The 23,259-nt window shown below is 43.7% G+C and overlaps 1 protein-coding gene across 7 annotated transcripts in view; it reads right to left on the reverse strand.

The window, feature by feature from the left end:
• LOC120718212 (microtubule-associated protein 4) overlaps positions 1–23,259 on the reverse strand; it is a 117,742-nt gene that overhangs the window by 21,058 nt on the left and 73,425 nt on the right. Inside the window, exon 1 of one of the 7 annotated variants that reach the window (XM_040006647.1) lies at positions 5,915–11,575. The exons of the other annotated variants lie outside the window; for them this stretch is intronic. Coding sequence (XP_039862581.1) covers positions 5,915–7,364 — 1,450 coding nt within the window. The 5' untranslated portion in view covers positions 7,365–11,575. Of the gene's footprint in view, positions 1–5,914; positions 11,576–23,259 lie in introns of those variants that run through there. 7 annotated transcript variants of the gene reach the window in all.

The raw sequence follows: 23,259 nt of genomic DNA on the forward strand, positions 1-23,259 counted from the left end.
AAAAATAACCCCAGCCAAAATTTAAAGGCAACAGGAAAACTTATGAACTGAAAACTTTCAAACTGAACTTGTGAACGTGGAGCAGACTGCAGATCTGGAGATGTTGCTTTCCCTCACGCTCACTCGCTAAAATGAAACGTGCATCATTTGTCCTCCAGTGATGATGACCCAACAGTGCGGTGAACCGAGTCCCATCAGAGCCGCTCACTCTGTGTCCCAGCTAAGGAGCTGGATCCCTTCATGTCCACATTTATGAAATGAACATGACATAACTGATTCAGTCCTGCCCTCCAACCTCCTGTGGAGGACAGAAGCGATGCTGTGCAGACGTCACGATCCATTAAAGAATATTGCAGATTATATCAGTGCCCTGTACTCACAAAATGACTGTTTAATTATTATTTTATATGCTCAGAATCAGTGTTGACACCAGAAAGGAATGAAGCTTGATATAAAATGTGTTTTCTCATGTAAATGCATTAATCCTTTAACAGGCCACAGTCATCCATGAGCAGCATAAAGAGCAGCCGTCATGCTGAAGCCATTGTGACTGAATTTCAGCCACAGATGGTTGTCAGATGGAGCGCGCTTGTGTTTTATAGGCAATTCATGAAGAAATGTCACATAATTTAGGCTAATGGGGAGATAATGAGTCATCTTGATTATTCAGGAGCCATAAGTAGCTCATTTGTCAGCATGTAGAGACCTGAGTGTGGTGGGACTAGGCCTGATCTGTGTCTATCTCTGACTAGAACAGGAGCTGGCACAGAGTAAGGTCACCAGTGGGATTTTATGGGACAGCCAAGCGGCAGACGGTTGGCCTACAGAGACGATGGGCTTACAGGGGGAGGAGCTTGTTTCAGACAGGATGAAACGAGGCTGCACTGACACCCAGGAAAGGAAACATAAGGAATATATTAAACTGGGAATCATGCAAAGCTAGGCGATGTAATCTAGTGGAGTCCAAGAAAGAGTTTTAGTGCCGGAAAAGCAAAATAGTCTCCTCAAAAAAAGGGAAAACCCCAAAATACGGACTTAAATTAAGGACACATAGTGCACTCAACAAACACAGGCTGTTCAGCTTTGGGGTGAACAGACTGACAGGGAAAGTTCACACGACACGCAACTACTCAGGCCTGGGACTGCACACAGCAGAGCCAGTGAACATAAAGAGGTGATTATACACAACTGAAAGCTGAGCTATGATAACAAGAGAAGAACAAACCAAAGTCTATTTTCTATACAGCAAACAACGAGCAACTCAGGAGATCAACCCGAGCCCCCAATTAGAGCAGAAATGTGATCCGTCTCACAGCTGTGGTGAAAATGGCTTCATTTAATCAGCCAGCAGGAGGTGACTCCCAGCCCACGCTCCCACAGCCCACTGTGTGAGACTCTCCCACAGGAGGCCTCAGTCGATTTCATTTATTTCTGCTGATTGTGCCACAGTTAGTCACTATTTCACTGTTGTCACCACAGCAGACAGAACACTGCTGGATACAAATGACTGTAGGCACAGACAGAGGTGCCGACAGGACACAGGAAAGCATGGTTGTAGGATTTCGGTTTACTTCAGTACCCGAAGTGTTCTCGTTCTTTTCTCTGCTCGCGCAGACTGTTGTTGTGATTTAGCTCGATAAAACTGAACTGACCTGAAAAATGAGGAAAAACAAACCAAAACAAAAAAACCAATGGTAACGGGGCGGCCATTTTGGCTCCTTTAACTGCTGTGCTTGTTTCGGTTTCACAGATGCGTGCTGTATGGTAGGACGTTGCATTGTGTATCAGGCCCAGCTCCTGCAGTAGAACAGTGAGTTTTTCCTACGTTGCACGGCCCCGACTTGCAACAATCTGCTTTATTAGCAGCACTGCAGAGGCACCAGGATGCCTGCAGTTTGTTTTTACTCTTGTATGAACCACGGCTCGGGACAACAGAACAATGAGCATCTGGGTGCAGTGAGCCAATTTATCTGAAGGTTTCATTAACATAATGATAACACTTACAGCTCATTAAGGGCCGTTAAGCTTAGACTCTCCTGAAAGGAACTGACTCGACTCAAACCTTTTTCCTCTGGCCTTATTAATATGATAAAATATGCCCACTCCAGTCTCTTAAAACGAGTCAGTGTCTGAATTTCAAAGAGAAGAGTAAAAACAGAAACGTCTGACACGTGGAAAGCACCAACTGGGACTTATCTGCATTTTTATGCACAAATTGCCTTACTGGGAAAATTTCCATCGGGCTCTTTGGACTTTGGATACTGACCTAACATGCACGGTTCATGAAGGTTTCTTACCTTCAGATGTTAAAGATAAGACGCTTTCGATTTTACACTCCGTAATCAATCTTTGGCCAATGAATCGCTCAAGATGAAATTGTGTTAATAACCGAGGCTTCAGCCATTAATAAACGATTCAGGATTAATGTGTAAAGCCGTCCTTTTGCTCCTCAAGTGGATTATGTAAAACAGCTCTTTCAGATGCCACCTCATTAAAACTCCCTGCTCCACCTCACTACTCAGCACAAGCTCAGTGGCTGAGAGATCGTCAACAATGGTTTTAGTGTTGTGTTCGGCCTTTTGGTAGAAAACACGCTGTGGAGTTGTAGCAGCACAGAAAACAGACTTTGTGATTTACTGTCCTCTGTGTTACTCTGCAACATTTGGGCCTCACAAGAGTCCAGGCTAACACCACTTAATCAATGAACACTGTGTGCACTTGGCTTTAACTCCTTTACAGGCTTGCAGCATAACCGCTGCGTGTTACATTAGCGTAGGTTAACTGTTGGCATAAATGAGGTTGCTCTCACATCCTGTCACTTGCAGTCAAGGACCTGCTTGAAATCATTTTTTATGGCATACAAAAGTTTGCTTGTTTATGCACATATGACACGGAAGAGGAACAACTGCAGTTCCTCTAACCACCACCTGTGAAAGTGGAGTCAATGCTAATGCTAATAAAGAATTTAGCACTCCATCCTCTGGTCTAAATATCGTTACTACTGCCTCATTTAACAATAAATAAATAAATAAATGCTGGCGGCCACCTGTGCTACCCCCAGCCTCCTGGCCCATATGGAAAAGAAACAGAAAAAGCTTGTGAAAGACTTGCATCAGCTTTAGCTTGCTTTATATAGTGAATCATAGAAGGCTTATCCAAAACATACAGGTTTCATTTATATAATTTTTCCAGGGATCTTATATCTGTTTTTACTCTTGTGTGCTTTTCATATAAGTTTCACGCAAGACAGATACAAACTTTATAAGATTTATATATATATTTTCCATATGGGGGTATTAATTTGAAAATCCTAGATTACTTCCTTCTTCAGTTATTGCATCGAGGTCGAGGTCACTGACATTAAAAGCAGGAGTAAAATAACCAAACTAAACAAAAAGCACATGGTAGCAACAACACTATGGTCACGACGGTATTACTAAATGTGAAAACGGGTTTCTTTGTTGTTGTTTCTTTTTTATCCTGGTAAAAGAAAAATTATACTAAATGTGGACACAATGTTTGTGTTTTGACTGAGTTGCGACAGCTTTCTCCAGATTGGATGCCCCTTACAAAAAGAACATTTGAACAGGAAGTAGGAGGGGCTTCTGTACTCTCACTGACATCATTCAGAGCTTTTGGCTCACTGCCAGCTGACATCATTATGTAACAACCACCCCAACCGGTGGCAGCAGATGGCCCCGCCCCTCCCTGAGCCTGGTTCTGCTGGAGGTTTCTTCCTGTTAAAAGGGAGTTTTTCCTTCCCACTGTCGCCAAAGTGCTTGTTGGGTTTTTCTCTGTATGTATTATTGTAGGGTCTACCTCACAATATAAAGCACCTTGAGGTGTTGCTGTGATTTAGTGCTGTATAAATAAAATTGAATTGTAATGTTCAATGCAACTGTATAATGTACTTACAGAAAAGCCTTTATAAATGTGGCCATGTTTGCGCCTCCAGCACTTAGCACCACTAATTGGTTCAAGTTAAAATTGTAGTTGTGTATCTTGAACTGCATGATTGATTTTCCGAACTGAGATGCTGTAAGACTGAGCTCAGTTTCTTTGGACACTAAGCTTCTGAGGTTGTCCAAAAGCAGCAACAATAACAACTACTAATAAAAATGACATAATAAAAGCTGCACTATCTGATCTCTGGGGGAGGGGTGTGAGTCTGTGTTATCAAAGACGTGCTTTTCCTGTAAATGCTTTTAACATGATCGGGTCGAGTTGCACTGGAGACTCCATGGAACCATTTGCTCGATGCTTGGGGCCATATTTCTGCCACAAGCGGATCAAAAAATAAATCTTTCTTCTTTTTAAATTCCTTCCCATCTTCATATTCTATACATCTTCCCCATCCTCGCATCCCAGACCTTACTGTCTAAATCCTTCACTTCCTGTTCTTCGTCAGGGCTGTACTCACTCGTTTGTATCACTGTCACCATGCATTTTGCCTTGTTGCCTGTTCCCTTTCCCAACCCCCTTTCATCTTTTTCCGTATGAAATCTGCTCATCGTCACCCCGATGACCCCTCCACAGAGATGGAGCTATGACCAAGCTGCAGCTCAATGCAGATTTGCGGTTAATACAACAGAGATTCATGCACTTCCCTGAAATACAGTATCACAAAAAACAAAAAGAATCTTTGAAAGTAAAGCGATTTTTCTAAGTTTAGATATCTCCATGACCTTGGTAAACCAAAACAAACGGATGCATACAACACACAACCTGTAGCTAAATGACTCTGGACTTCAGGGGGTGCAGAGAAATAAACATTACTGGCCTACATTGGCCTGGCTGGAAGCCTCTGCCACTCTCTGGGCCAGCAGCAGCAGAGAGCAGAAGAAGAAGCCACAGAGAGAAAAAGCAGACAAAGCAAAGGAGAGACTTGTTAAACGCCCCACCCTGATGGTCCAAGTTTCAGTTTGTGACCCCGTTTTGGTGACGGTCATCTTTGGACATGACGGTGACCCGCTTTCAGCTATCTTGGCTGTGCCGGCCCTCACCGGGAATCTAATGAGCATTCAAAGTAACAGGAACAGAGGAGAAAGCGCTAGAACAAGATGGAGAGCATGATGGAAGCACAGAGAACGAGAGGAAATGAGTCTGGACAAAGACAGAACAACCATCAGTTTTAACAAGCTGTGCTATATCCCGACCCCGAATCCCAGTGTCAGCTGGAGGGAACGCTGCTACACAACCTCTCCCTGCAAGCTCATTGTGCTGCATTAGCACGAGCACATCCACATACACGTACAGGCAGCCAGACGGGGGAAATTCAAAGCTCCAGACCTGTTGTTTCAAGCACTGACACACTCATTTCTTTTCTTCACTCACTCCACGCACAACAATTGTAGCTAAAATACGCACTGTGTGCTTGACCAACACAACCAGACAGATGCTACCATCGTGGAATTTTAATGAGCCCATGTGGGGTGCGAGGGGTAGCCGCTCCCACTGCTGTCGACTTTTCTCAGCTTTTCGTTCTCTTTTGTTGCTCCCCATCTCTTTCCCGTCTGGCACTCTCCCTATTCGTCTGGCTCGGCAGCTTCCCCCGGAGCCATTCACGAGCTCAGATCCTTCTACTACAGTAACATTCAAGGAAGCCATGCTGTCTGATTCACGGCAGTCTGACAGAAGACAACTTAATCAAGATGTCAACCTGCTAATTTTCTTGCTTGTTTTCTACTCTCCATTTCAGCTGCTGCATTCTCCAGCCATGCATACTTTACCTCTTTGAAAATGACAACAATGAACAGATAGCCATAAAAACCTATGTAGCTATATATTAGACGTTTACATCCATGACAGTGTATTAACATAGCACCAGTTTAACAGAACTAAGTTTCCTCATTTGACAGATCTGCCACTGGTCTTTTAAAACTGGTATTAAAAGACAAGACTGGTGTCCACCTACCATCCACTGTCATGAAGGGGTTAGTGCTGGAGTTCAGGCAGAGGCTGCTATAGACACCAGTGTCAAGGTCATCATTGTCATCAATGTCCTGTGCCTTTGTTGATATGTTTCCAACTCTAAAGGTTAAATCTGCACCAGTGTTCAGTTCAGCATCCTCTTTATTCCCATCAAACTCTACAGTCTTGTTAGAATTAGCAGCTTTCTCATCACTGTGTGAGCTTAGAGCTTCAGCAGATCCAGCGTTCAAGCTGCTGAACCCCTTGGGACTGAGGGGCACTGGAAGCATAATGCCCCCTGCCTCTTTCTCCATCCCAAAACCCTCCACTGGGGCCTCTAATGGAGAGAGTGGGAAGCCAGCGCTGCCATCCCTTAAAGGAGGAAATGGGGAGAGGCAGAGGCGGGGTTCGGGTGGGGATTGCCGTAGGTCGATATGTGTGGCACCAGCTGCTGAGAGCGTGGGGGGAGGGGGCTGATCTTCGGCAACAGTTAGCGAGCGTTTCATGGAGTGCGGTGAGCGACGAAGACCGCTTAAAGGTGACGCCACCTGGTCCAGCCCTGCCTCGTCGCCACAGGGGTATTTATCAGGGAGCTGTAGACTGGTGGGTACCGACAGGTGGGAACATTCAGACATTGCTCGCCTCATGGCCTTCCTCTGCTGCTCAGCTCGCCCAATAAAACAGGGCGCCAACTCCTCCTCCTCTTCTTCCATCTCCTCCTCACTGTTGTCCACTGAGGAGCCCTTTGACAACTGTTGAGCTCCCGAGGCTACACCGGCTCCAGCCACATTCTCATCCGCCCTCTCCAAGTGGTTGTCACTGACTACTCCTATGACGCAGTAGTTGGGGGCCACCTGGGGCATGGCAACTTTTGTGCTTGATTCGGCAAAACATGAGCTGTTCCAGTGATCGGACGGAGAGTCTCCATCTACTGGAGAAGCCTCTGTCAATGAGGCTCCTACTGAGTGGGGAGGCACTGCACTAGTAGGCGATGGCAGCTCCATACACCTGGCTGGAGATCCAGGAACTGGTGGTAGAGGGACCCTGCCTCCAGATCCCATGGCAGAGGGCATTCTTCCTGGGGAGGCTGGGGAGGGGGACGGCGAGGAGGAAAGAGGGCTGTCCGGGCTGTCCCCTGCACTGCCCAGGGAAGCATTGCCCATCGAAGTGCTTCCCGACATGCCCCCAACTCTGACCGGCACCTTCAGCTCTGCGTCCATGCCACCTCTGTCTGGACGCTCAAAGAAGCAAAGCTTGTCTTCATCTGTGAGTCCGTCTGAAGCCATAGGTCTGTCGCCTACCACCAAGCCCCTCGGGGTACCCGTGTCCTTGGCTGTGGGGTGCTGCCAATCCCAGCTCTGAGCTGGCACGCTGGGCGACAGGGACGGCACCTTGCACAGCTCACTGTACTCTGAGAAAGGAGAGCCAGGCTGCTGATCAGAGAGAGAAGACATGCTGTCTCTCTATTCTCTCCCCTTTCTTTGTTTCCAAGCCTGCAGCTGTCTCAGGTGTCTAAGAGGTAATCTCTACCACTCCGCCTGTCTCGCTCTCTTTCCTTTGTTGTCTTGTGCTGTTGCCGTTTTGCGCTCTGCAACTCCAGGTGTGTGTCTGTGTGTCTCCACACTGAAGTCAAACACACACTGAGGCTGAACTGGATGTGCCGCTCTCTCCCCTGCTCCCTCTCTCTCTCTGGTTCTCTCACTCATTATTGGAGCTGTCATGTGACCCAGTTGTGGAAGTCAATTGGCTATAGCCAGCTCCCGGAACCCGCCCACTGTGGTGGAGTGAGTAAGCCCCCTCCCATCTACTTTTCTTTTTCACTCTTTTCCCCCTCTAGACCCCTCTCTGTTATTCTGTCTCTTGGCAAAAAGTACAACGTGTACACACACACACACACACACACACACACACAACCCCGTTCTTCTTAGTGAGGACCCTCATTGACATAATGGTTTCCCTAGCCCCTTACCATAGCCCTTAAAAATGAATGCCTAACCCTAACCATAACCTAATTGTAACCCTGACACTAAAACCACATTTTGAGCCATCAAACTAGTGAGGACCGTGTTGTGTCGTCACACGTGACTGCTGGTTCTCACAAGTATAGTAGAAGGCAGATTTCGGTCCTCACAAAGATAGCTAGACAGGAACACACACACACTTCTCTAGAGCACTGCTATTAATGAGTGTCCATCTGTATGACCTGTTCAAATCCCCTCACGTGTCTCAGCAGACAGCATCCATGTAAAGTTTGGGGTCTATTTTCAGTCCCTGCGGCTGAGCTGTGAAACCCTCCTGGTAACAAACAAGCACACGGTTCTTGAAGAGTTGCAGGGGGATAAAATTAGAAAGTTGTAAGACGGTGACAACAGAAGCTCTGAGAGCTAAAGGAACAAAAACGTGTGAGAATGTGTGCGGGAAGCTATCCAAGCATGTGTGTGCGTGAAATAAGCGCAAGCACATCGCAACAACTCTGAGCTCAGTGTGAAAGAAGAGGAGATGGGAAATGAAGTCAGGATGGAGAGGCGAGCCTGTGGTAAAGAGGCCTTCACGTCTGTCAGAGTGTATCTGCTCCCACACTTCTATCCCACACACACACACACACACACACACACACACACACAGACATGTGTGTGCGCGTCACATGTCATTAAGCATGTAGATTTTCAACCCTCTAAAAAGATGCTTTTACACACACTTACAGAAAAAGTGCATTCTTCCGTGTAAGCTTTGTGTCACGGCAGATGTAGGAGTCATTAAAGACAGACATGCCATGCAAATACAGTTACACACTTTCAGGCTAACGCGCACAAACACAGTCGAGCCTGTAAGCGTTGGCTTCTTGCACGCAAACACTTTCAGCTCCATTTCGCTTCATCATCATCATCATCATCGCACAAAAACTGCAATTTCCACTAAACGTGGCACAGTGTTACTGGAGCTGTTGGGGCTGAACAAATGGACAGGATTCATCACATTTATCGTTTTATTTTACAGTACAGTGACAACTTCACAGCAAAATGTCAAGAACATCCAAAATAGCACAAATCTGTCCTCAGCTACAGAAGAATCCTGCCTGTGCTGGATAAATAGATCCCTCTGAAACATGTCCCACAGCTTCATGGATCAAAACAAGACGGCAGGTGACAAAGACGATGCTCCCTTCAGCGTTTTTGTCTCTAGGCCTTTTTTGGTAACACGCCTTTATTTAGTATCGCCTGACAAAACAATGAAGTTTATCGTGCGTAAACAGATAATCTGAGGTAAAGGTCGCAATGTGGTGCAAAAGTAACGGTGGACTGGAGGGAGAGTGTGATGGTTTTAGTTTGATATGTGTGTGTCCAGTGCCAGTCAAAACAGCCGGCGGTTACACTCATTCCCGCGGCTGCCGGTTTGGACTGAGGGCTGAGTGTCAGCAGGAAACCATGATTTATAACAAGCAGACAGGCACACGGGGACAGAGCGAGGTGGCAGGGCTGAAGATGAGGAGTATGCAGACAGACAAGAGCAGGAAAAGGGAATCAGAATTGGAAAAGTGAAGGAAAACAACACAGAGGAAAAGGAAATGTGGAAAGGATACTGAGCACAGCGCTCAGAGCAGAAAAGAGCTATTTAAGAACCAATGCATTTACCATTGACCAGCCAAGAAGAAGCACCTCTGCCTCAGTTTGTGACCAGCTGCCTGTTAGCTTAATGGATGGTACAACAATGCAGTCTTCCCGGTGTTTCTGGGAGGGCAGTGCATCTAAAACAACGTGACTTTAACGATCAGCTACTCAGCATCATCTCTGAATGTTCAACTTCAAGTGGGTCTCACAACAATAGGGAGGATTAAGTGAAATGATGGAGCTGCAATGGTTTACTAAACAAAAGCACAACTGCAAATAGTTCCATAGCCAGAGGAAGCGCTGCTTCATAAAACAGTAAATGAATGAGAGCTTTGTTTCCACTCACTGGAAAAAGGATTCGTGCCAAGCTGGCATGTGGACCAGAGAGGTATGCAGACCTTCCTCCTTCAATGAAAAGCTAAACCTTACCAGCACAAAAGCAGAGGAAACACAGAGGAAAAACCAGAGTTCAGAGGAGTGTGGGCAGCGTTGAGCTACACCTTCCTCGTTAGTTAGCAGTTTTAGTTCAAATACATCGTTTATGACGCATGATTTTTATTCGTTTCATCGCCAAATGCATAAATATGCTTGAATACTGCAATGACTGACGTATCCTTTCATTGCTTAGGAGGTTACATCATGCATGAGTCTACCCAGGGCGAGAACTCAATTCATTGTGACTTCTGGTCACTTCAGGGGATCGGTCAATAATAAAGAGATACCAGAATGCCTTCCAACTGCAGCCCCTCTCCTGCCCTGTTTGTCTAGCGTATGTCTGACACATTATGTGGTTAATGGGATCACAAGCGATCCGAGTTTGCCTCCTTCCTTTGGTCTACCCGTCAATTAACTAAAATGGCTCCTCCATTAAAAGGCAGCCTGCCACCAAACCGAGAAAGCACGTCTCCACCAGAATGCCAACGACCTCCGTCACGTTACGGGGACGTCAGACACAGCCTGCCTCTGTTTCTGCATCACAAAACGTCACCACAGTCGGCGCCTCTGTCGCCTTTTCCACATCGCACCTGGAAAATAAGACAGACAGGCAGGTAGACGTGCTTGGCAGGTAGGCAGACTTGCTCGAGGCTGACGGACCGTCACTGCCTCTGTGCATCACATGTGTCATGTTTGCTTTGGGCACAATTCTTCTCTCCCTGCCTGCTTGCCTCTTGAAGTACAAAACTGATGCCAGAGTCCCATGGGGACAACGACACACACACACCAACAAACTGATGACCTCACCCTGTCTGACTGGTTGGCTGACAAAGATACGCAGACACACTCACTATACAGTGTTATATAATCCCACTGGGTGACAGAGAGGCTGTGCCTAATAACCCGTGCAGGCCACTAGGATGGCATACAGACAGGACAAAAGCTGTGGCCAGGAAAACAGCTCAGTGGCATGTTTGAATGGCTTTAGTGATGCAGACTGAAAGTGACAGAAAACAGCTTTGATTGATCAGTAAAACACCAATTCAAGATTTTCTGCATATACGTGCAAACATCCCAATGTCCCTTACAGTCCTCTTGCTGTGACTATGGTACCAGCATTGGATCTGCGCCACAAATCTGTCAACACTGGACGGCCTTCAGCCTCAGAGCGGTGCTAGCTAGAAGCTTAGCTGATGAGGCCTTAAGCAGGTTAAAAGGTCAAACTTCTCACATTTTTAGTTGAAAACATAATAAAAGCTGGATGATCCAAACATTCTAGTTTAATAAATTTACCAGCAGCAAGCCAGACGGCATGTGGGCGTTGTTTCATTGTTTTCCCCGTCACTCACTCAGGTTTGGAAAACACGCAAAAATAAAAATGACCAACAGAAAACAGGATCAATTCAGTTTCGTAACAAAGCTTTGCACCTGAAGACGCAGCAGTAAGTTATGCATGCAGGTAGGGCTGTGCGATACGACCAAAATCTCATATCCTGATATAAGACATTATCGTCCTGATAAGGATATAAATCACAAACATTTTCTGTAAATTCTGTGAATTTCGACTTGCGTGAAGTGTTTCCAGCTGGGCGTCCTTTACCCGGAGTCGAGTGTTTTAACCGATGCATGAAACGATACATTTTTAGACATAAGTTGTAACGGCCGCCGTTTTCTTTGTGAGTATTTACTACACGGCGTGCTGCGGGGAAACGCCTGTTCTAACCTGTTCTAAGGTTTATTTTTTAGCACCTGGCGGATCGTTTTTACTTCTCATCCGTAAATACTCTGCATCTTTCACGTGATTCAGTTTATTTTGAAAAGTCTCAACAGGAACTTGAGCTTTATTGTGAAAGGTTTATGTGGAACAAGCAGACAGGCGGTGGTTTTACCGTTGTTGTTGCTAACGACAACGCATAAAAACAGTCGCTTGTCCGTCCGTAGTGTGGTTATATTAAATATAAGAGAAAGAGAGAACTTTAATAAATCAATACAGCCACTACAGTGACCATCAGAACCATGAACAAATATTCCCGTAAACAGTTTATTTTGCGACACCACGAAACAAACGACAGCGTAAAATGAAACGATAGACGTTTTTATATCGTCAGCTGATATATATCGTTATATCGAACAGCCCTACATGCAGGAGGTATGATTCAGGATATTGTTTCTGTCATTCGGCACTTGTGTTCTGCCTCCTTGCACAACTCTTACGTTTGTCCCCTCAGGCCATATAGAGGACTAGAAGCCTGGTAACCAGTGGCAACCTAAAATCGTATAGCTACTCCAGCAGGTGTTTAGACATCAAACGTTGGAAGTTCTCCGTGTTGTAGCAGTATCTGATGATTACAGACATTAACACAGGCTGGTCCACTGTGGATGTACCAGGAAATTAAAAGCTGGATAAAAAGTGACGAAACTTTTCTGTAGAAATAGGTTTCGAAGCAACAGAAACCCCACAGAGAGAAAGGTGGTACAAAGTATCACTGAATATATCCGTTTTTCCACGTTTAACACCTGTCCAGTCACATATGATGTCTTCAGTCAGCTAAAGCAACCATGCAATATCTTCTTTTGGTATAAGACTCGCATATTATGCATCAGCACGTTTTCCCTCCTAATGCCGACACTTCAGCTGGAAGCTCTTCTTGTCATTTTAATGCAACGTCTCCCCTTTAGTGTCATTGGCTGAACCATGGAGTTACTCTTTAAGGAGTGATTACAAAAAAGACACATTAGCAGGTAGCATGGTGGATGATAGATACACTGTATTGCCTGTTCCAATCACGCCCATGGCCACAGGTATAAAACCAAGCACCTACATATGCAGACTGCTTCTACCAACATTTGTGAATGAATGGGCGGCTCTCAGTGAATTCAAACGTGGTACCTTTATAGGATACCAGGTGTGCAACAAGTCCAGTCATGAAATTTCCTCACTAGGAAATATTCCACAGTCAAGTGTTAGTTGCATTATAACAAAGTGGAAGTGACTGGGAACAACAGCCACTCTGCCACGAAGCAGTAGGCCAGATAAAAATCCCAGACTGGGGTCAGCAGATGCTGAGGTGCACAGTGCTCCCCAACCGGTCGCAGCAGATGGCCCCGCCCCTCCCTGAGACCGGTTTTTCCCTCCCACTGTCACCAAAGGTCTTGCTCATAGGGGGTCATGTGATTGTTGGGGTTGCCTCTGTATGTATTATTGTAGGGTCTACCTTACAATATAAAGCACCTTGAGGCGACTTGCTGTGATTTGGCGCTGTGTAAATAACATTGAACTGAAAGGTCGCCGACATCGAATCGTCCGACATCGCCTCGTCCGACATCGCCTCGTCCGACATCGCCGTCTGATCTCACAAATGGTCAAAAATTCACGTAAACACACTTTTTCTTCAATACAAGGTTGGATGGGAATGGACTGTCACTCAAGTTAATTTGCATTTGAAGCAGATGAGCTAACACTTTTGACAATATAGTTTACTTCCAAGCAAAAAGCCTTGGTTTTTTTTACATATGGCTTTTTATGCAAGTTAGTCATGAGCTGTTGTGTGAAATTAGCAGGATTCAAGTCACCTGAATATGCCAGGAATTTTCTGTAAGCTAATTCCCCTCTGACAGACTGCAATACAAAGATGGAATGATGATGACAGATAATGAGGAAGAGGAGAATAATCTCAGCAGGGCGTCGGTGAAGACGGTGATGATGCAAGGAGACAGTCTTTAGTCCAGTTTATTTATAGCTCAATCACATTTCCTTCCCAGCCCATCACAACAGCCAGACTCTCACTAAACATCTATTGTTTCCTCGGTAGCCCTTCTTCACATTAGTCACCAAAGCAACTGACTCTTGTTTCTATAGCAACTGGCTTCTTCATCAGCCTGCTGGCTCCAGCCAAGCGGGGGGTTGGGGCAGAAATGGTTTGGGGGAGTGTTTGGTAGTGATGGTGGTGAGCCAGGGGCTGATGGAGGGAGGATGACGGCAGTGAAAGAGAGTGTGTCTGCACGAGGAGGGGGACGTTATTAATATTCTAGAAACCACGGGGAAGGAACTCCACTCCACTAATCTTCTGTGCCTGTTGCTGCAGGTTAAACAGATCAGTCAGTGTCTTGGTATTAATCACAGGCATCAGGCAAAATCCCACTGCTCTGAAAACATGGGAATATGTCCTTTGTTTCGCTGTTTAAGGGGATTATAGTCGTTTCTTCTTCTTCTCAGAACTGTGACCGACAGTGTGAAGACTTATTTGTGACACTGGGTAAAATCTGAATCGAGCCACCCCTCATTCCTTTAAATCTCACATCCAAAGGAGCCAAACCCTTTTGTAATTTTTAAAGTGTAATAGTCCTCCAGACTTTTTGAAGCTCTTTCAAAGTGTCTATTTGGACATTTGATGAATTTTCACTCATTTTAGTCTAGTGCTTTTACCTGATCAGTTTCAGAGCAATTGGTTCCAGTTTGTTCCAATTTAATCAGCTGACTCTAAAGTAGTACAAACGAGATCTATTAGCCAAAAAGATAACATATCAGGATGTGTGCAGGCCTAAAAAAAACTACAGCAGATTAACAGTATCAACAAAATCCATGGATGCATCCATCTACTGTTCACTGAAGTCAGAAATGGTCTGGAGTGGCTGTCAGGAAGCCATTCTTAAAGACAGGGAACAGAAAGAAAAGGCTGAGATGTGCCAAATTATACAAGAGCTGCACTGAAAATCTGAAAGGTGGAGCTGCTAGCCTACCTGAAAATGCCACAGATGCCACTCTAATCAAGGATCTCTGGTGTGGGACGCTCACTCGTCCTATGCCAAAGCCAGAAAAGACCAAAGCTGTTTTGGTGGAAACAGGGTGTAAATGATCCCCGGCAGACCCGCCCACACGTACATGCTTTGCTGCATACTTCTTTTATTATTACCCTGTTGATTTTACACACAGTCGGCTGCAGCTTTGCAGCTCACAGCCACACACTCCAACGACAACAACAATTTGGGAGCTGGCTCATTCTTTAAGCTGGCGAGGCGTGATTACGGATGCCGCTCAGGTGCGTCCGCCTCCCCTGCAGCGGCACCGCAGACCACGCCCTGCAGACCACGCCCTGCAGACCACGCCCCGCCACACTATGTTGGTTTTAATGCGCTGACTGATCACTGTAAGTACACATCATCTCCTGAACTGTCCATAATAAGTAAGAATACTTGTGCACAGCTGGATTAGTATGAGCTACAGGACAGTGCTGTATGAAGTTTGTTCAATGCCTAAATGAGGTGTTTTTGTTTTTGAAGGACTGTGACATAGACGTCCATGAAAAATCTATTCTGTCTCAAATGAAAGACAATACCAGTAGTGTACAAGCTCAATCCTAATCATTACTCCATGTTTCACTACTCCCAATAATAAAAATGATACTAAACTATTGGTGGTAAAGATGCTGATATAACAGCAAAGCTTTGATTAATAAAAGCTGTCAAAGGGTTTCTGTATTAAAATTAGCCCATCGTGTTACACCAGGCTGTACGCTTCAGGTAACTGTTCAAAGTTTGTCTCAATACTTAATGATCTAAAAAAGGACAATTTTGAAAATGTCCCTAAACAGCACATAAGAGACAGCGCGTTTCATTCCTATTTATTAAGTACCAACATAACCAGCGGCCCTGCAACTCATGAAGCAGCTCTAAGTGTCTGATCTACAGGGAGTGCAGAATTATTAGGCAAGTTGTATTTTTGAGGAATAATTTTATTATTGAACAACAACCATGTTCTCAATGAACCCAAAAAACTCATTAATATCAAAGCTGAATGTTTTTGGAAGTAGTTTGTAGTTTGTTTTTAGTTTTAGCTATTTTAGGGGGATATCTGTGTGTGCAGGTGACTATTACTGTGCATAATTATTAGGCAACTTAACAAAAAACAAATATATACCCATTTCAATTATTTATTTTTACCAGTGAAACCAATATAACATCTCCACATTCACAAATATACATTTCTGACATTCAAAAAGAAAACAAAAACAAATCAGCGACCAATATAGCCACCTTTCTTTGCAAGGACACTCAAAAGCCTGCCATCCATGGATTCTGTCAGTGTTTTGATCTGTTCACCATCAACATTGCGTGCAGCAGCAACCACAGCCTCCCAGACACTGTTCAGAGAGGTGTACTGTTTTCCCTCCTTGTAAATCTCACATTTGATGATGGACCACAGGTTCTCAATGGGGTTCAGATCAGGTGAACAAGGAGGCCATGTCATTAGTTTTTCTTCTTTTATACCCTTTCTTGCCAGCCACGCTGTGGAGTACTTGGACGCGTGTGATGGAGCATTGTCCTGCATGAAAATCATGTTTTTCTTGAAGGATGCAGACTTCTTCCTGTACCACTGCTTGAAGAAGGTGTCTTCCAGAAACTGGCAGTAGGACTGGGAGTTGAGCTTGACTCCATCCTCAACCCGAAAAGGCCCCACAAGCTCATCTTTCATGATACCAGCCCAAACCAGTACTCCACCTCCACCTTGCTGGCGTCTGAGTCGGACTGGAGCTCTCTGCCCTTTACCAATCCAGCCACGGGCCCATCCATCTGGCCCATCAAGACTCACTCTCATTTCATCAGTCCATAAAACCTTAGAAAAACCAGTCTTGAGATATTTCTTGGCCCAGTCTTGACGTTTCAGCCTGTGTGTCTTGTTCAGTGGTGGTCGTCTTTCAGCCTTTCTTACCTTGGCCATGTCTCTGAGTATTGCACACCTTGTGCTTTTGGGCACTCCAGTGATGTTGCAGCTCTGAAATATGGCCAAACTGGTGGCAAGTGGCATCTTGGCAGCTGCATGCTTGACTTTTCTCAGTTCATGGGCAGTTATTTTGCGCCTTGGTTTTTCCGCACGCTTCTTGCGACCCTGTTGACTATTTTGAATGAAACGCTTGATTGTTCGATGATCACGCTTCAGAAGCTTTGCAATTTTGAGACTGCTGCATCCCTCTGCAAGATATCTCACTATTTTTGACTTTTCTGAGCCTGTCAAGTCCTTCTTTTGACCCATTTTGCCAAAGGAAAGGACGTTGCCTAATAATTCTGCACACCTGATATAGGGTGTTGATGTCATTAGACCACACCCCTTCTCATTACAGAGATGCACATCACCTAATATGCTTAATTGGTAGTAGGCTTTCGAGCCTATACAGCTTGGAGTAAGACAACATGCATGAAGAGGATGATGTGGACAAAATACTCATTTGCCTAATAATTCTGCACTCCCTGTAAAGTTGTCATTCATAATGCAGAATCTGAATCCGACGCCCTCGGCTGTTTCAGCCACATCCAGTAACTCCCTCTGGCTTTCTCAGATATGTATATTCATATATGCTTTAAACACACAAGACGTCCTAAGACATCTACAGCACACCCAACGGCAGTTTTCTGCTCCTCCTGCCTACACGGACCCAGAGGCGATGCAGCTCTTCAGCCTAGATGGACAGCGGTGCAGATTTTAACCAAACTCAATGCAGATCCACGACGCTGAGAGACTGAACACATCCACAGAACACACAGTGACAGGAAAATGTCACATTCAAATTTGTTATTATTAATAAGGAGTGCCACGTCTGTCACGTTATCCTCGATTTACTCATGAAGCCAGTTTTCAAAATCTGCTGAAAACCGATGAATCTCTCCGGCATTCGTGGCATTTAAATGATGTGAGGCTGTAGCAAATGTACGGACAGAATTTGGATTTCTAGAAAGCTGGAGGTTGGATCAAAACCCAAGTTTGAGTATCTTTACCACCAACATCCTATTAGTGCTGTTTTTGGTTTTTTATACACTTCAGAAATTACAGATAATTCTTAATGAATCACGAGGACGTCCAACAGTGAATTAACTCCTTACTACATCACTGCTGGAGTTTGTTGGTCATTAATAAACATCCTCTCTTTGATAAACGTGCCTAAAGATATTATCTGCTGGATGTTACGAGCTTTTATTCATATACACCACATATCAAAGTTTTTAGCACGGGGATATTTATCCTTTAAATCAAGTGGAACTAGCATTCTGTGGAAATGTGTGGAAACTGTGCCCAGTGTCACAACACCAGTAAAACAATGTTTTTCTGTCATCCACACAGGAAAAAACAGTCAATTTAATAAAAAGCGAGCTGCTATTTACCAAACTACCAAAGTGTAATTTATCTAAAACGCTGTCATACTTGGAAAAACTATGGCTACAGCAAAGGTTTGATTTTCACAGATAACATGTAATCTGCTTTAAAGGGCACTGAATTCCTAGATAGCATGATATCATAAGAAGTTACAGGCCTGGGAACTGTGGCACATTTGGAAGCTATGATACAAATTAAATAGAAAGAAAACTGACTGGTTGTGGATTTGCTCAATTTGCTAGCCTGCTGTTTCTGTTGTTTGGTGTCATTAGTCAAAACCAGCCTGACTTTAACCTCAGCCCTCCAGTCTGGATTAGTTTGTGTCAGAGTCAGACACTAATCAGGCAGTCACAAGTGAAAAAGGCAACAGCTACTTTAGCATCACGCTCTTTCAGGCTGTAGGAAGATTATCCTCGTACCTTTGACTGTCACAGGTAACTGTCAGAGCTGAAAGACTTCAACATCTCAGTGTGATGCCAGGAACTTTGCACATGCAGAATGTGTGCATCTTGATGCTCTCAACCAAACTGATTTTTGATGCCATTGTGGGAGAAAAGCTGCCCCGTTTACTTCTTCTGCATAGCTAGGATACAGAAAAAGGTTCTGACTGTTTCTGAGCTTTTACAGTTCACATCAAGCACTGTGTTGTGTTTTCTGTTTGTTTGTTCCACAGACAAACGTTGTAAAATGTTCTCTGGTGACCTGAGGCTCTTGTTGGTAATTCGGCAAAATGGCAGCAAAAAGGAGACCTTGTCCAATAAAGCAACGGAACAATTCAACAGGCAATGTCATCATTCTGTCCTTGTAACTGACAAAAACCATACCATCAAAACGTCTCTTGTCAGTGTTGGTTTTTGTTGAGTGCTTTGACTACAACAATACCTGATCCTCAACCTTTATGGCAACTGCCCGATCAGTTCTTATGCTTCCTGTTGTCCCTCCCCCAGAGCCAGTGTCTCTGTCTGTCTATGTCTACCTTTCTGCCAATGAAACCTTTAAAAAACGATGACTTTCATTGACATCTTACATGCCCTCCTTCATTTAAAATCCAGTTTTAAGAAGTAACTCAAGATTAGCAAACATCTGTGTGACCATTTCAAGGAGAGGAAATCAAGATGAAGTGAAATACTGAAGTATCAAATTAGCATGATGCTTCGTTACGACTTAACAAGTCTTCAACTTAAGCTTGTATCCATTTATTTTTCACATTTCTATTTAATGAAGTTTAAACAAAGTTGTATTAAACGATCTGGACTATTTTACCTGATGCTGGATGAAGATGAAGGACGTGCACAGTGCCACTTCCTCACCCGTCTCAGTGTAAGAGTTATCTTATAAAGGCAAGAGAAGCTACAGGAATGTTGCATCTTTTCAATCAAAGGATCCTGTTTTAATAAGTAGGGTGATCTTGACTGAAGGTTAAAGGTATTTAGCCTCCAGAACAGCTTCAGTGTTGGTGCTGAATGCTCTTTGCCTGATATCTGACAGGATTTTTAGGGTTCTTTGTACTTGACTTTGCTCCCTCTGTTAGGGACGGCCCGGAGAGAAACATATCCCACCTGGATCAAAAGGGAAACGTGCAGCGGTCCAAGCAGACTGACTGGGCTGTGAAGCAAAGGAGTCCAAACACAAACAGCAGTCTTAGCTATAATGACAGCACCTGTCAATATAAACGGTTGCTCCTTTTTCCTGCTAACAAGTGTTGGTACCACTGACTGGCTTATTGTTTCTTGTCCTGTCTACTCGCTGGATTCATTGCATGTCAAATATGAAAGCCCTCGTTATTGTGTTTAAAATGTTAGATGAACGGAGAAATCGTTATGGTCACGATTCAGGAAAAGGTCTTTCTAAGAAGCATTTTTTCCCAGAAGCACCGTATGCAGTGGTGCCGCTCCATCCTTACAAATAATGGATTTCTCTGGATCTGAAATATTTGCCTGTCATTTAGACCTTTAAATTTATCCCCACAGTTTCTACTTTTTTTTTAACAAGGTAAGTAGACTTTTTGCTTAAGGAGCCAAAAAAGACAAAACGGATTATTTGCTTATTTGCTACAAATCCATGGAATTTCATGAAATATGATGTTACACTAGGGTCAGTTTATCGTCTGCCTTTTGCTGGACATGGGTGACACCACACAGGGGCTCAGTCTACATATCTGCCCATTTACCTGTTTATATACATGCTGTTTATTTGCCTTTCTTTCTAGGACATCTCCTTTTCTGCATCCATAAATGTATTCCTGACAAACCCTCGTGTATTTCTTTACCTATTTGCTTCCCTGTCGATCTTTTTCCTTGCCTCTGTCCATGTCCTGTCTTTCTGGACCATGCTCTGTCTTACATCTGTCAGTCTCCTGTCATTTTCTTTTCTCGTAGTCTCTCTGAATTCTGTCTGCCTGCCAGGAGAATCTTAGGCTTTCAGATGCTTTTGTTTAAACATTTATTTTACATTCATTTGCATTCAGCAGCTGTTGAGCACACACAGAACTCTCATGTGGTTCAGTGCGACTTTTAGAAAGAGAGGACCTGAGTTTATAGACACTCATGGACTAACATCCCAACGTTCTACATCAAACTCATTTGTCCTCACCTGCAAAGTTGAATGAACTGGACACCAACATATAACACACTGTCCTATACAGGCCTGCCTTTTTAAAGAAAACTTTTCTGCCACCTAAGCATGAAGTGGCTCTATTACCCTGGAAATCAGGTCAACCTTTTTAAAGCGGAAAACTTTTGGAAGTGAGCAAAAGACATTAATTATATGTTCTATATAGTTCAAGGTTATTCTGTCAGGCCAAAGCAAAAACTCCAGATTACATTTCACAACCCTCTGAAATAATTACAACTTCTGAAACAAAGGTGCCTCTTATCTGAAGGGATAATTATAACAGTGAGTAATGGAGCATTGACAGGCTGAAGGTAATGGAACACAGGCTTGACAGCTGGCTCCCTCCATGTGGAGGTTCAGCACCATGGACAGAGGCCAAGATCTGCTCAGTAACTTTAAAGAATTTGAACAGATTTAATTTTAGCGTCACTGGAAAGTCAGACGTTCCTGTCAACTTTTCTCTCGTGTCTCTTGACAGACGCATACACTCATACATCCAAATTCCAAATCCAATGTTATACTATGGAAGATACCACAGATGAAAACAATAACAATGAAAAAGGATTTGCTAAATTAACAACATTGACCTTTTTGGTAACATGAACAAGAAATATTTTAAAATGTTCAGTGGGCCATGAAATTAAATAACTATACAATCATAAAAGGGAGTTTTTCCTTCCCACTGTTGCCAAAGTGCTGCTCATATGATTGTTGGGTTTTTCTCTGTATGTATTATTGTAGGATCTACCTTACAATATAAAGCACCTTGAGGCGACTGTTGTTGTGATTTGACGCTGTATAAAAAAATGAATTGAATTCTGGGATGGATAAATCTCTGTGCAGCGAAGCAAGTAATCTTGTACCGAATTTTTCAGACCATAAGGCTCATTAAGTGAAACAAAACAGTCAGATAAGTCAAACTTTACTCAACTCATTCTTCTTGCTTCCTCCACTTCCGTACCATTGATTCATTGATGCTGAATTCTCTGCAGCTGCTCTATTCCCATGTTGTTGCAGTATATTAATGACTAACCTCGTATTGTGGATGGATTATCTCAGTTGTTCTCCTGACTAAAGTTTGGTCCGTTTACAGCATCCTGCGATTGCACCATCAGGAACCCTCACATTAGTGAGTGAAAAAAGTTAGCGTTCATCCTCCAGCTTCACTGTGTTTATGTTATGCTAACATAGCTGTGTTGCTAGCGATCACTTAACACATCATTATATACCAGCTAGTCCAACTTCAGTAACCCTACAAACGTCACTGCTGTTTAGTTTCCTGTCTTCATTTATGTTGGAAGTGATAGCAGAGCTGTACGTTTGAATGCTTTAGAAATCTCAGTCAGAACATGCTACATCATGTTTAGGTGGAAGCTAGCGAGCTAACCTCCTGCTAACTTCTAACTCTGTTAAATGTAATAAATCCTGTTTTCATTGATGCCTGGATGTTAAACTTAATTGTTACACCTGGTAAAGCAGCAACACTGATCATTTTATTAAAGATGAAAGAATTTAGACAGTTTTTAACTCTCAGTGATGCTGCAGTGATCGTTTGACTTTGGGACCTGAAAATGACGGAGTTTAGGACCCAGATTCCTCTGTGAGGCTCCTGAATACGGTAGCCGTAATGCTCCGACCATCCATCAAGCGTGCGGCTTCGTAGCTACCAAAGTCGTACTAAAACATTGTTGACAGATTTTTGATTTTTACACATAAAATCGGTTCGAGGTCAGTAAGCACAACCAGAATTCATACATAAGACGCACTGTTGATTTTTGAGAAAATTAAAGGATTTTAAGTGTGCCTTATAATGCGGAAAATATGGTAATCATTACATATGAAATACAAAAAAGGTTGGATGGACTGTATGGATGTATCTATTATTTGTGACTGAAATGTTAAATGATGCCTATTTTATTGCATTAAAATGTAATCTAGTTTTTATTCATGGATCAGCATTTGGGTCTCAGACTGAACTCTAACCAAATCAACATTAATCTGGTTTTCTTGCTAAACTGTTTACTTTCACTAAGTGCATCTGCAAGTTCCCTAAAATGTGGCATTACAGTGAGCCCAGGACTTCGTTACCAGCATGTTGTATTTGTTCCCTCACCAGTGTGTTTTTGTACTTAAATTGCAACATGTGCAAAATCCATTGCGTTTACTGCGCAAGTTTACTGCGATATACATCTATAGTTAGTTTGTGTAGGCAAGTTGCAAGTTTAGCATTATTCCTAAAAAGGGCCTTATGTGAAAGCAAATGAATTTTAATTGGAAAGTATCATTCATGTCTGACTTTGTCAAAAAAATAGTAAAAATCTAGTTGAGTCACAGAAACAAGAATAGTAGATGTGCAGAGTCTTTTTAAAAAGCCAATATCAAATTGTATTAAATCTGAAGCACAGCCCACACTAGTGGCCTGAAGCCATCTCTGCATGGGGTTTAAATCTGTTCTTTGTGACTCTGTTGATGAACCAACCTGGAAGTGACTTGCTTTTTTGTCTTAGTGTTTGCTGTCGACTCCTACAGTGGGGCCAACGAGGCAAA

Source organism: Simochromis diagramma, unplaced genomic scaffold (assembly GCF_900408965.1).
Source record: "Simochromis diagramma unplaced genomic scaffold, fSimDia1.1 OVJJ01000577.1, whole genome shotgun sequence".
Taxonomy (NCBI): Eukaryota; Metazoa; Chordata; class Actinopteri; order Cichliformes; family Cichlidae; genus Simochromis; species Simochromis diagramma.